The following is a 14,463-nucleotide window of genomic DNA, read 5'->3' as shown; positions in this document are numbered from 1 at the left end:
ATATATAACTTAAATCATTATGTTATACAGATATACAAAGATACACATATTACCATACTAATAATATATAAAAAGTTTTTATCTTTGTCCTTCTACTCTAGTGCTTTTAAAGACCATTTACCTAAAGTTGTCAATGTCTTTTAGATCTTTATCAGTTAATCTAAGGCAAATGAAGGGCCGCAATGCCCATTCTATAAATAGAAAAATTGACCTCTTTTCTTTCTCTTCAATTTGTTGATCCTCATCTTTTAATATCGGTGGTGTTCGACCATTTGTGCGCACCTTTATTGTTCCTTTCTATACTTATTGCCTCTCATTGACATCAATATCTAGTAACTCATCTATCTAAATTTGAACAAGAAAATCACCTCGTGTTATTTTTTTCAACATTGAATTTTAATTTTTAAGTAATTTTCATCCGACTTGATAGACTAATATATTGGTCAAACTCTCGGATGCTTTGATCATCTTATCTTCATCAACTGGTTCTTTGGTCAACTACCCAAAGATGAAAATACCCATAATGAAATTGTTATTTTGTCATAGATCACTCTACTTGTCCTCACTCCAGCAGGTAGCCCTGAATTTTAGCGTTGAATATGGTAAGTCAAACTGTAGCCCATGTTGTTGGATTAAAAATTAAAAAAAATAATTTAAACCCCATGCATTAAATAGGACCACAACCCTTGCATTAGCCTTTTACTCTATAGTTCACATTCTCTTTGGCCAAGTTGTTTCACTATGGGAACTTACCAGCCAGAATCACTCACTGGAGCCACCAACTCCGATAATGAAGACGACGAATCACAGATTGAAGAAGTCCGGTTAACGGTGACCAATACCGATGACCCGACCCTACCAGTATGGACATTTAGAATGTGGTTTTTAGGCCTTTTTTCTTGTTCTTTACTCTCTTTTCTCAACCAATTTTTCTCATATCGAACTGAGCCTTTAGTTATAACACAAATAACAGTCCAAGTGGCAACTCTACCAATTGGTCACTTCTTAGCTACTGTTTTGCCAACAACGAAGTTCAGGTTACCTGGATTTGGATCCAGGTTGTTTTCGCTGAATCCAGGCCCGTTTAACATGAAAGAACATGTGCTCATTTCTATTTTTGCTAATGCTGGAAGTGCTTTTGGAAATGGTTCAGCTTATGCCGTTGGAATTGTGACTATTATCAAAGCTTTTTACCGTAGGAATATATCGTTCTTAGCTGGTTGGCTTCTTATTATTACTACTCAGGTAAAAAAAAAAAAAAGTTTCACCCTCATCCTTATATTATTACGTAAAGCGCACACACACAAAAGAAAGAATGCAAGTTATCTATATATCGTTATCACTCTGGCGATCTGATATAGTGTGAAACACTTTATCGTTTTTATAGTATATATGTTTTGTTTTATTATCTTATTGAGGTAATGTAAACTAGATGCTAGAATTTCACTTTGAAGAGTTCTTCGGTTAATGCTTCCTAAACTATTTTGCAACCTCGTTCAAATATTTCAAACTGTTTTAGCAAGTTATTTTATCTCTTTTAGGCTTTTAACATATTTGACTGCTCGGTCAAAATAATTGCTATTTTCTAATCACATATACAAAAAAATATACACTAATTATGTCCATTATATGTATACTCTTTTTGTCCCAATTTATATGATACACTTTACCTTTTAGTTTGTCTCAAAAAAAAATTATACATTTCTTAATCTAGAAATAATTTAATTTAAAACTTTCTTTTTACCCTTAATGAAATGATTTACAACCACACAAATATATGTGACTAATTTTAGATCACAAATTTCAAAAATCTTCCTTTGTTTCTTAAATCCCATTTCTAATAAGTTATATCACATAAGTATGGACAGAGGGAGTACTATATATTATATACAAATATATATTTTTCGACTATTATTTTGATAGACGAAACTCAATGTAAAAATCCGTTGTTTTGCAGGTTTTGGGATATGGCTGGGCTGGACTTTTAAGGAAGTACGTAGTGGAGCCCGCGCATATGTGGTGGCCCGGTACTTTGGTTCAAGTCTCACTTTTCCGGTAATATGAAATTCTTATTCGACGAGTTTCATTTTTATAATTTTTCTATTCTATTTTGGCAATTTTTTAAGCAGTAGAATAGATTTAGTTCAACTGATTAGTCCTTAAGTATAGTAGAACAACTTTAATTAGATCCTATGTAATAGAGACTACTTTCTTTGTGACGTCTTATAACTTATTTAACTTGGAAACTAGACTATAAGATTTTGACACCTTATTTAACAGCATCTCAATTAATTAATTCTCTATACTTTTTGGTATCAAGTCGTGCGAAAACGACACTGACAAGTACTTACTATTTATTTTCATTTCCCTACCTAATCCTTTCCTTAAGCGAAACATCTCGTGCCCAATAATTTATAGGCGTAATAAATTCAACTCAAAAAATTCTTAGATTCTACTTCAAAAGGGTTATATAAATGGGAAAGGAGTAGCCGCTTAGCCATGTGCTTCCTATTTTTGACCATGTTCTATCCATATTGGTTGTTAATAAAATAATGCAACTCTCAAGGAAAAAAGTCGATCATTGTATGTATTTACTTGGTCACATGCAAGTTATATCGATCCTTTGACATCTGACGGCCAGCTTAGAGATCTCCCCGACCCCTAGTACCATATTAACTCAAAACAACGGCATAAACCAATTTTTTTGCTTTTTCTGGAAATAAAAAGTTTATGTACTTCTTCAATATTTTTTAAGAATAATTTAGTCAAATTCTTCTGGGTATGTTACAACTTTAATTCTTTGCACAATTAGCGTAATGTAAGATATGAGAACTACTGCTACTTAGTAAACGGGGGTGTGGCACGCAAAGAGAATTCACATTTGTACATCGATAGCATTTCGGTAGTTGATCCTTAGTAGACAAACTTCTTTTGAAATGTCTTTGGTTTACAAACAACGTATGCATAATTTTATAATAGTAAGTACAAAGGAACTTTAAGACGTAGTTTGAAATCCTCCCTTTAATTTCAACTGCTGACTGCTGAGCGCCAACCAACAATCCAAATAGTCTGCATGCTGATTATCTGACTATGGTTTCATCAAGATACCACAAGAAGTCCAAAAACCTACGTCAATCATGAAATACAAGTCGAGCATCTGTAAGATCACAACTTAATTCATTTTCCTGATAAATATCAAGCAAAGAAACAAGAATACAACCTTTCTTCTTGTAAAATGGATTATTTGCAAACTGAGGTTTCATAGGCACGTTTATACAGTTAGTATAGTTCAGGGGTACAAGTGAATGATGGAATTAAAAACTTACAAAATATAGAGAGGTGACATTTCTTTTGAAACATACAAAAATGGAAAGCAAGAGACATAACCAATTTTACAGTCTAAAGCATCACAATCCAATCTTTCCCAAAATGATTTTGTAAGTTTCTATTCAACAACTACTACTATACCTCAATACCAATCAAGTTAAAGTCAACTATATGAATCCTAACTGTAAGTTACTATGACAGCTTCAAGTTTTCTCATTCATTTCAGACTATACAATGGTTAAAAGGCTTTTCATCCACCTGTGCTCTCATATAGAACAACTAAACAGTTCCACAGTAATTTTCTTTTTTCAAATGGGTCAAAGATGCAGCAAATCGTAACACGCATTGATATTTGCAGGGCCTTGCATGAGAAAGATGATAGGCGCATGTCAAGAGCAAAATTTTTCCTCATTGCATTGATATGCAGCTTTTGCTGGTACGTGGTACCAGGATATCTATTCTCAACGCTCACGAGCATCTCATGGATCTGCTGGGCATTCTCCAAATCAGTGACAGCTCAGCAAATTGGATCAGGCATGAGGGGCCTGGGACTTGGAGCTATAACCCTAGATTGGTCTGCTGTGGCATCCTTCTTGTTCAGCCCCCTCATCTGCCCTTTCTTTGCCATTGTCAACGTCTTTGCAGGGTACATGTTGATAATATACATTGTGATCCCAATAGCATATTGGGGTTTTGACTTGTATGGTGCTTCCAAATTTCCCATTTTCTCATCGCACTTATTCACATCACAAGGTCAGAAGTACGATATATCATCCATCGTGAATGACAAGTTTGAGCTAGATATCGGGAAGTATGAGGAGCAAGGGCGGATACATATGAGCATGTTCTTTGCTCTCACTTACGGTTTTGGTTTTGCTACTATAGCATCCACTCTTACACACGTGGCTTTGTTCTACGGAAGGTAAAACACGCTCTAAGAGTCTAAGTACTACTATTTTGTCAATTTGCTCCTTGTGTTTTACAATCTAGAGTCGAAGTCAAGGAAAACTAAGTTTTTGTTACATGTCTTATCATCCCAAAATTGATGTCTGTCATTTTATTTTACATTTCTTCAAATTTTTGACACCTCAACTGTTACATATACAGAGCTGTTTAGCAGCAAATTTTCCATAATTAAGTGGAACTATGAATATGGTTAATAATTGCTTATTAATAAACTTCAATAGTGGTGATTAAGGATTGTCTTTATTGTCCGTTGCAATGTGTAGGGAAATCTATGAAAGATTCCGTGCTTCATATAAGGGAAAGGAGGATATTCATACAAGATTAATGAGGAAATACAAGGACATACCTTCTTGGTGGTTTAATGCATTGCTTTTGGTGACACTAGCAGTCTCCCTAATCCTCTGCATTTTCTTGAATAACCAAGTCCAGATGCCATGGTGGGGGCTTATATTTGCAAGTGCTATTGCTTTTATCTTCACGCTTCCAATCAGCATCATAACAGCTACAACAAACCAGGTGATAAAGCAGACACACTTACACTTAGATTTAGCACCACAAGCATGTTTTGCCTATCAGATTGATTAGCATGCTTGAGCTGTTTTCTGCCAAATTCTAGGCCATTAGCATTGAGGTTCAAATGAAATCTTAATGTAGTGTTGTTGGAGCTTACAGAAGCTGTAAACACTACTAAATGACTAACATTCACTCTTTGTTTAACATACCAATATGCAACCCCCGGCGGGTATCTGATACCTTAAACTAGTTGGATTTATTACAAGAACAAATTCAACATCACCTTTGTTATTTCAAGGGAGCTCTTTCCAAACTTCTTATTTATGATGCTAATTTGCAGACCCCAGGCTTGAACATAATCACAGAATATGTCATGGGAATTATACTACCAGGAAGACCAATAGCCAATGTGTGCTTCAAAGTCTATGGCTACATGAGTATGTCACAGGCTGTCTCTTTCCTCAGCGACTTCAAACTGGGCCACTACATGAAGATCCCCCCTCGATCAATGTTCTTGGTTCAGGTAGATTCCCTTTATTGTTTCTGCCAAAAATTTGGAAATACAGGCATTAGATCACTACATAGATATATAGGCATTAGGATCACTTCTATGGACTGAGTTTGCATTTTATTTTATTTATGATAAGAATTAGACGCGACTGAGTTTGCATTTCCAAACCCATCACTCAAAGCCCAATCTCCTCCCTCCCCGAATTTTCAAAACAAGAAAAGCACCAAAAGGCATTCAGTAGATTGTTGTCAAATCAGATGCTTGCTAAATTATGAGTGCAATGCTCATTAGAAGCAGTTATTTTAAATTAAAATTGAGAATACAAGTAAATGCAGAGAGTTCGGATTTCATAATCTATCAACATACACAAGAATTTAGCAATTCATCTTTGAGACACGTTATTTAACTAGCTTAGTCAATGTTTTCCAGAAACTAAAATTTATCAGTGTTCCAAACAACAGTAAATTCCAGAATAAAAGAATATTTTTCATTCTTGTTCAAATTCCAGTTTTTAGGTACAATAATTTCCGGAACTATCAACATAGCTGTGGCGTGGTGGCTACTAAACTCCATCGAGAACATATGTCAAGATGATATCCTCCCACCAGACAGTCCATGGACATGCCCAGGAGATCGTGTGTTTTTTGATGCATCGGTTATCTGGGGTTTGGTCGGACCAAAAAGGATTTTTGGAACTCTTGGGAACTACAGCTCCATGAACTGGTTCTTCCTTGGAGGCGCAGTAGGACCTGTAATAGTGTGGCTCTTGCATAAAGTGTTTCCAACACAATCATGGATTCCCCTGATCAACCTTCCAGTTCTTCTGGGAGCAACAGGTGCCATGCCACCAGCAACGCCATTAAATTATAATGCGTGGGTCATTGTAGGCACAATTTTCAACTTCTTCATCTTCCGATACCGAAAGAAATGGTGGCAAAGATACAACTACATTCTATCTGCAGCGCTGGATGCAGGAGTAGCTTTCATGGCAGTACTACTATATTTCTCATTGGGAATGGAGAATAAAGGACTGACTTGGTGGGGTACCAACGGGGAACACTGCAAATTGGCAACTTGTCCAACAGCCAAAGGCATAGCTGTTGATGGGTGTCCAGCTAGATAACTGGATATATTCAATACAGTGTATAGGTATCCTAAAAGAATCTCTATCTTCTCTTCACTAGTATTCAGAAGTTACACACCTAGATCTGGAAAATCATTACCACTTTATTGCATGTTCAGGTTCTCTGTACTATTTCTCCCACCTAAATTCTCTCTTGTAAGTAATGGCCAACATTCTTGAAAAAACAAAAGATTATCGAAGTCTTCTAGAGTTCTACTGTATTCAACTGCAATCGTATTTGCCATGGAAGCAATTAAATGGTTCTGCTCTATCTTCTTCAATCTTGGTTATAGAAGAAAATTCACGCACTTGCAATGTGAAGACGAAAGCAATTGTGCATCCATCAGTCTTAAGTAGCATGAGGAACAACTAGAACGTGCACAAACACGGTAACGCTTGCAAGTGAGGGAGGTATCATAAGCAACTCAAAATTCATTAACAAGGTACACTGAAAGCAATTATGAATCCATCAGTCGAAAGTATAGGAACAACTACCAGATGAACATAGACAGCCATTTGCTACCAAACCCTTTGTGGTTGTGAATATTTTTATCTCTATATACGTATAATGAATATGAACATATAATCAATTTCTGACACATTTTTAGGAAAGTCTATGAACAACAAAACGGACAAAATGCATATAGCCCAAGTATTGATTCCCAAACAAATTCCTTCATTGTCTTCAAGAAACAATAGATGCTTTGCTTCACAAAAAAAGATGCTTTTGAGAGTGAATCTGTAGCTATTTACAACAACAACAACATGCCTAGTGTAATCCCACAAGGTGGGGTCTAGAGAGGTAGAGTGTACGCACACCCTACCCCTACCTCGTGGAGGTAGAGATGCTGTTTCCGAAAGACCCTCGGCTCAAGTGCCACAAGTCATTATATAGTAAAATTGTGATGCCTTACAAGTCTCTTTTTTTTTTGTCTGTAAGGAAGAGCCAGCAGAAGAACTTAAAGATTTTCTCCAGTTTCAAGATTTCCTTTCAACTAACTGATGGTCTCTCCAAGATTTCCTTTCAACTAACTGATGGTCCCTCCAAGATCTCATCCCTCTTCTTGCTCCTTTCTTAGTTTACATTTTTTCTCTTTTTCTTTTTGTACTTCTGCGTCTCCTTGATGCCATTTTAAAAATATATTTGCCTAAGCAAAATGATTACTTCGAGAATGCATCTATCTCAGCTAAACATTCAAAGGGAATTCAATGATTCATAGAATAATCTCGGTATGAGTTGGCTTAACTATGAAGAGGATGGGAATTCATATCGTACCCCCACTCAGGATGAATGCACTGAGAGCCACTGGTTATACTCATCCATCCGAATTATAAATGAGCTAGAACTAGGAGAACCACCTCCACCATATGCCTGCATGTTTAAAGAAGCAAAGCATTTGTTTATGGAAATTAAAGAGCAATAATCTGTGCTTGTTTGTGGGAGGGTGTGGGACGAACATAGCTGGCAGCATAATTTTCAAAGATAGTACAAGGAGTCACTGTCTCGCTTAGTGGTGAGTAATATCTTCAATATGAAGAGAAATAAATAAGTGAATAACCACCAAGACAAGTGAATCATGTTGCAGACCTTGGCAACTTCTGAAGTATCAGTAGCAGCATCTCCAGTCCTCAAACACATCTTGAGATTCTTCCGCTGAAGGTATATGACTGCTCCTATAGGCCTGGGGTATAATAGATTCAAAGTAAATGCAGCAGTTATATGTACTAAATTGTGGTAAAAGCAACAAATAATCCCAGATATGCTCTTTTTAGTATAAAACTAGTCATGAATGTGGATCATGAAGCTTTTAATTTCTGATGCAGCTTATGATCTTTCTAATTCGAAAGCGAAAATAAAAACGGTCTCAGTGAACATGTAACACATCAAAGAAAAGAATAAGATAAATAAACATAGAAACCTGAGTCCAGCTGCAGCACTTTTCTTGCTTAGTTCCTTGCCAATTTCATCACTTAAGTCTGAATTTCCATCAGCTCTAACCCCCTAAAAGATAACACAGAATTTAAGTACTTCACTTAGTTATGTTGAGAAAGGGAAACAAAAATTACAATTATAACCTAAATAGATTTAACATTGACTAAGCATGAATAACCTGGCATATGGAAAACCTACAGAAGATTGAAAATAAGTCAAGCAGACAGCTGTACAACTTGTTGTTGAAACTAAATATTCCAAACCCTGACATACATTCAACTGTGGTCTCATAAACTTCATACTATTTTCAGTATTATGGATTTAGTTGTCAATTCAGAAGAAACTTCATAAATGATTGTTGTTTCAGAAGAAAACGTCATAAATGATTGTTGTTCTTTACCAAGCATTCACCATAAAGTCCTCTCCCCAGCCGAATTTTGAAAAACTTATCCAGCAATTTGTTTGCAGCAGCTAGTCTATTTGAAATATGGGAGTTTCCATTCGCAATCAAATCATCGGTGCAAATCCCCATTAGCTGTTTTAGGAAAAAAATAAAAAATTATAAGTTGTTACTCTACTGAGTGAAAACATATTATGCACAAGCGAATAAAACATGAAATTATCTAGATCAGCTCCATTTGAGCAGAATAAAATGGAAAAACTACATAGCATCAAATGCATGCTTTATTATCTCCAGTCTTCCATCCTAGACAACCAAGTGACCCACCACCACACACAACAAAGCAAAAGTAAAAAATAATACGTACCTGTTCATACATATGTGGATTAGTGATGCAATTCAATTTTGAACGCCAGTGGTTAATTCCAATCCCAAAGGCCCTAATATCAGGCAAACTCCACCTGTGAAGATCTCCATCCTGTATATATTTTAGAACATTTTCAACTCGATCTTGAAAAGTAGAGTTTAGCAAGCTGATAGCATACCCCTGTGCGTTAAACAAACACATACATCACTACTTTAGGACCAGTCGCTTTGAAAAACAATCTAGCTAAAAAACAAGTACTGCCAATGACAACACAATAGAATGCACTTTATTGGATCTAACCTCTGAAAGCCTAGAAGAGAAATGTTCATAAACAGCAACGGAACTACTTTTCTCAAGGTTGACATGAAATGTGAGACTCCCACCAGAATTTTGATTCAAAGGGATCTTGGATAGCACGGACTTCCGGTGATCAAACCCTACTATCCTAATTTTATGGGGAAAAAAAAATCAATTCATAGCCAGTCTCCAACTCCCACAACCACTATCAAAGTGAAAATCAATAAAACAACCAGCATCTGAAGAAATTTATGTTTGTTTATATATAAATAAATAAATAAAAAAGAAAAGCTTACTGGCATGAGGTCCGACGAGCAAGCTCCACTGCAAATCCTTTTGGACCAACAAAATCAAGTAAGTAACAATTTTGCAGCCCATCAATGCACAAGTCTTCAACTCTATCAAGAGAATTACAAGGAAAGGGAAGAAAAAAAAATACATGTTCAATCCCAGAAACGCACTGAATAAAGAATAAAAAAAAAAAAAGACTACATGTTAATATTACGAATTTTATTCTTCTTTAAATATTTGAACAATGCAGAAATTCGTTAAGTATTTTCTTCAGTGATCAAACCTACCTGCAATGCAAATGATTACATGAATACTCTGTATCTATTTTGCCCTATTCAAGTAGGAGTAGTAGTAGTAGTTAATATGATTCATCATAGTTAAACTATTCATTGTAGCATTAAACTAGTTAATGTCAAGCCTTCTTCTTTTTCAATTTATTTGTCTTACTTTCTTTTTTGGCAACTCTTTAATTCCAACTTTACACATTGACATGTTTTAAGAAGGAGCAGTTTAGTACATTACACATTTCTTCAAAAAATTCTTTTACTTTAAATTAGGTGAAAGGTACCTGAAGGGTTCAACGGAAGAGAAAGGCAAGACGAGGTAAGGAAGGTTGAGACGAGAGTGATAGAGGTGAGCGAAAAGTGCAGCAAAAGCACCGGAAAATGAAGGATAATTGTAGAGGATTAGGTTTGGGATTTTGTCTTCAGATGCTTTACCCAATGCTTTTAATGCTGCTTGTGACCTGAAGTAACGAACTAAAGGCGACACAAAACCATAAATCCGATACCGGGGAATTAACAGCGCCATTACGCCGTCGAAAGTGCGGTTAATCTTGACTAAGCCTGCGAAACAGGTGTGTTTTTTCAGTTAGGGACGACAAAATGAAAAATGGTCCTTTATATCTAGGTAGGTTTCAAACAATCGCTTAACTATATTTTAAAGTAATTTTAGTCTTTAATTTTTATTTTATTTTATTTTAATTTTTTTACTACTACTATTTAAATTTTTTAATTTAGCTTTACTACTACCGTAAAGTTTCGTAAATCTACGACTTTTATAGCACAAAAAAAAAAGTTGAACCAAACTAGCACGAAAAAAAAATTAGTAGATTTCACGCACGAAATTCGGAGTAAAGTTAAATATCATGTTCTATATAAAATATTGACGTTTCGGAGTCTTGACACACGACTAATCATTGGTCAAAGTATGAAAAAAACACTAAGTTTTTTCAAACAAAACTTACTTCGGGCACCTTTTCAACCCCTAAAATGATGATCCGAACGTCTACGTATCCTTGATGTATTGGCCCTACATTATTGTATGCAGAAAAAAAATATCAGGTTCTATATAAAATATTGACGTTTCGGAGTCTCGACACACGACTAATCATTGGTCAAAGTATAGAAAAAATACTAAATTTTTTCAAACAAAACTTACTTCGGACATTTTGATTCCGGACTCCCATCAGTATCACATTCAGCAGTGAAAATGTGGCTTTTCGCAACTTTTGATGCCAAGTCCAATTCCAATATTCAACCTTGGCACTTCTTCCAATCTAGTTTGAGCTTTGTCAAGAACGACAAAACATCAATTATTATTTGGGTCAAAAACATTACTGTATGCAATTTTGGCCTTGGGTCTTTGACATATATATACATGTTATTACGAAACGTGACGATAGTTTTATATTTATAAAACATAACATTACAAATCTTATACAAAACATGCTTTATATTTTTAAAAAATATATATATTTTTTAAAAAAATATATTTTTTTTTATTATTTTTTTTTTAAATTAATATTTTTTTCGCTCAAAAACTTATGTATGAAAGTCGTATGAAATGTGTATATCTCGCTCAAGACTTAAAAAGTTTGCTCCAAATTTAGTGTATGAAAACGGTATGAAAAATGTATGAAATGTGTATATCTCGTTCAAGGCTTAAAAAATTCGCTCAAAATTTAGTATATGAAAACGGTATGAAATTTGTATCTTGCTCATGTCTTAAAATTTTGCTCACATTTCCATGTATAAAGTTCATGTTAGATTTCTGTAAAATTAATACAACTACAATAACATTGTATACAACTTTGATACAATATTCAAGACTTAAAATAATCGCTCAAATTTTTGTGTATGAAATGTGTATATCTTGCTCAAGGCTTAAAAAGTTCGCTCAAATTTTATGTATGAAGAACGTATGAAATGTGTATATCTTGATCAAGGCTTAAACATTATGCTCAAAATTTTATGCATGGAATAGTATGAAATGTGTATATCTCCCTCAAGACTTATTTGTATATAAAGTTCATATTAGGTTTCTCGAAAATTAATACAACTACAATAACATTGTAATAATTTTCATACAATATTCAAGGCTTAAAGTTTTCACTCAAAATTTTGTATATGAAAATTATATTAAAAATTTCGTTCACACATACATTTTTCATACAACTTTCATACACAGAAATTTGAGGTAATTTTTAAGCCTTTGAGCCAAAAAAAAATAAAAAATATATATTTTTTCTGGAAAAAAAATAAAAAAATGAAAAATATATGAAAATCCGTCATGTTTCGTAATATATCGTTATGTTTTGTAAATAAGGAAAACTATCGTTACGTTTCGTAAATATTTCTCCTTAACATGTATATATACGTAGTTTAGCCTCCTTCTTCACGCACGAAATTCGTGCGTGAAAGGTCCAAAGTTGCTTTGTTGCAGTTTGGTCCTTTCACGCACGAATTTCGTGCGTGAAACCTACTAATATTTTTTTTTTGTTTGGTTCAACTTTTTTTTTTTGTGCTACAAAAGTCGCGGTCTCCTCCCTCCCCCCCCCCCCCCCCCTACCAAAAAAAAAAGATGAGCCCCAATCTTAAAAAAAAAAATTAATAGTAGAAAAAATGTTTAAAAAAAATAAGGTGGGCCCCAATCTTTTATAATAGTAGAGATTTAAAAAATTAAGGCGGGGTCCACTATTCTATAATAATAGAGATTAAAAAGAATTAAGGTGGGGTTCACGTGGAGAATTAGGAGACAATTGCAAAACTAAAAATAAAAAATTAAGGTGGGGTTCACGTGAAGAAGTAGGAGACAATTGCTAGGAAAAAATTAAGGTGGAGTCCACGTGAAGAAGTTGAAGACAATTGCAACAGAAAAAAATAGAATATTTAAATAATGATAATAAGTTCAGAAAATGGTAAAGGTATGCTTAGAGAAAATGTAAAGAAGAGAAGTTAGGGGGAAAAAATAACGATTTAAATTGAACACAAAAACTGCTAAAGAAGTCATAAAAGCAAAACATTTAAAACTTATACCTTTGGGTATACATTTAAAACTTATATCTTTGGATATAAGTATATTATTGAAATATTCCTAAAATTAATTGCTAAAGGCAAAAATTAAATACCAGCCCATTTGAAGGACAATTCGTGCAATTTCTTCCATTTTTTCAATTTTTAATTTGTAATAGACAAATTCTCTTTTTTAAAACTAAACTATATAAAAGCATGAGTTGAAGAAATGGATCATCAACCAAGGGCAATTTGGTCAAAGAACTTGCCATTTTCATTAGTTAAAAATACAATCTTACTATAGCTTAGTATTTAATATATTCGTACTTTTTCAATTTTGCCCCTGCTCATAAAAATTGCATCACAACAAATGATGTCATTTCAAGTGGCATGTATTAATTATGTTTTTGGCCACGTGTCACTTTTACACTCCTTTTACTTTTCACTATTTTATCATGCTCACATAATTCCACTTAATAAACAAATAACATTTGTGTATATGTATTAATGTTCATCTATATATATGCATCGACAGTGTAAATTTAGATATGTTTATTAGCAATATAAAATATATATGTTATCACTACCCAATACATAAATATTTACAATTGTACACAACGACATATACATAGATAGACTATATAATCCAAAGTGATTTCGTCTAAAAAAAAGGAAAAAAAGTGAACCCCACCACCTCGAAGCTCACGTATAAAAAAAAATAAAAAAAAAAGAGTGAACCCTATATTAAAAAAAAAATCGATCCCATATTAAAAAAAAAACAATGTAAAAAAAGGGCACTCCATATTAAAAAATTAAACAATATTCATGTAATTCCCAAAGTATCCCCATTAAGTCAATAATAGTCAATTCATTACCACATACGCATCAACCCATTAGTGGGAGCAAATGAAATTATTGTACAACATAAAACGTAGACCCCATATTATTATTTTTCTTCAAAAGGTTAAGTAGTCAAACCATATAATTTCTTTTCTTTTCTTATATTAGCCTGAGATCTAATCTAGATATTTAATTGTTGTATTTGATATTCCGTCATGTCATTTATTTGTTATGTTTACGAAAATAAATATACTAAAAATATTTATATTTTAAAATCAGATAGAATTTAATCACTTTTTCATTTTTATTCTTACTCTAATAAATGTAAAAAGAGATTATTGTCGTAAAAGAAAAAAATAATATTAAATGGAAATCAACTAATAAATAAGGTAAATTAGTTAAATTATAATTCTAATTGATGTTTTCTTAAAAAAACTGTACAAAAGACAATATGACAAGTAAAATGAGCTAAACTAAGTGAAGGTGAGGCCCACTCTTCCAGAATAAAATTAAGGTGGGGTCCGCATGGAGAATTAGGAGATAATTGCAAAAAAATAAGGGGATCCACGTGAAGAAGTAGAAGACAATTGCTAGGAAAAAAA

The 14,463-nt window shown here is 33.8% G+C and overlaps 2 protein-coding genes across 5 annotated transcripts; one reads left to right on the top strand and one right to left on the bottom strand.

The window, feature by feature from the left end:
- Positions 1-600: 600 nt before the first annotated feature.
- On the top strand, positions 601-6,516 carry LOC132598869 (oligopeptide transporter 4). The gene is made up of 6 exons (XM_060312009.1): positions 601-1,245; positions 1,958-2,055; positions 3,686-4,249; positions 4,557-4,809; positions 5,147-5,329; positions 5,826-6,516. The coding sequence occupies exons 1-6, from the start codon at positions 742-744 to the stop codon at positions 6,438-6,440; spliced, it is 2,217 nt and encodes a 738-aa protein (XP_060167992.1). The 5' UTR covers positions 601-741; the 3' UTR covers positions 6,441-6,516.
- Positions 6,517-7,716: 1,200 nt separating this feature from the next.
- Positions 7,717-10,630, bottom strand: LOC132598868 (uncharacterized). 4 transcript variants are annotated; one of them, XM_060312006.1, is made up of 8 exons: positions 10,297-10,630; positions 9,734-9,835; positions 9,441-9,585; positions 9,141-9,251; positions 8,774-8,908; positions 8,360-8,442; positions 8,029-8,122; positions 7,717-7,812 (listed from the first exon to the last, which is right to left on the bottom strand). In XM_060312006.1, exons 1-8 carry the CDS (start codon positions 10,536-10,538, stop codon positions 7,723-7,725), a joined length of 1,002 nt encoding a protein of 333 aa, XP_060167989.1. In that variant the 5' UTR covers positions 10,539-10,630; the 3' UTR covers positions 7,717-7,722. The 4 variants fall into 4 exon arrangements, with proteins under 4 accessions (XP_060167989.1, XP_060167988.1, XP_060167991.1 ...); XM_060312005.1 differs by having other exon boundaries at positions 9,141-9,320; positions 10,297-10,626; XM_060312008.1 differs by having other exon boundaries at positions 9,141-9,320; positions 9,441-9,580; positions 10,297-10,436.
- Positions 10,631-14,463: the final 3,833 nt, after the last annotated feature.

This window comes from Lycium barbarum, chromosome 6 (assembly GCF_019175385.1).
Source record: "Lycium barbarum isolate Lr01 chromosome 6, ASM1917538v2, whole genome shotgun sequence".
NCBI lineage: Eukaryota > Viridiplantae > Streptophyta > Magnoliopsida > Solanales > Solanaceae > Lycium > Lycium barbarum.
Note: the sequence above shows the minus strand (reverse complement) of the source record. Positions and strands in the feature narration are given on the sequence as shown.

What these genes read in the sequence shown, in the direction of transcription:
- LOC132598869 (XM_060312009.1), top strand. Translation starts at nt 742, where the DNA reads ATGGGAACTTACCAGCCAGAATCACTCACTGGAGCCACCAACTCCGAT. An exon ending in GTGGCTTTGTTCTACGGAAG is followed by an intron (nt 4,250 to 4,556) that starts GTAAAACACGCT and finishes TGCAATGTGTAG; the next exon opens with GGAAATCTATGAAAGATTCC. An exon ending in GATCAATGTTCTTGGTTCAG is followed by an intron (nt 5,330 to 5,825) that starts GTAGATTCCCTT and finishes TTCAAATTCCAG; the next exon opens with TTTTTAGGTACAATAATTTC.
- LOC132598868 (XM_060312005.1), bottom strand. Translation starts at nt 10,538, where the DNA reads ATGGCGCTGTTAATTCCCCGGTATCGGATTTATGGTTTTGTGTCGCCT. An exon ending in TCTCTTCTAGGCTTTCAGAG is followed by an intron (nt 9,321 to 9,440) that starts GTTAGATCCAAT and finishes TTTAACGCACAG; the next exon opens with GGGTATGCTATCAGCTTGCT. An exon ending in ATACTTCAGAAGTTGCCAAG is followed by an intron (nt 7,813 to 8,028) that starts GTCTGCAACATG and finishes TTAAACATGCAG; the next exon opens with GCATATGGTGGAGGTGGTTC.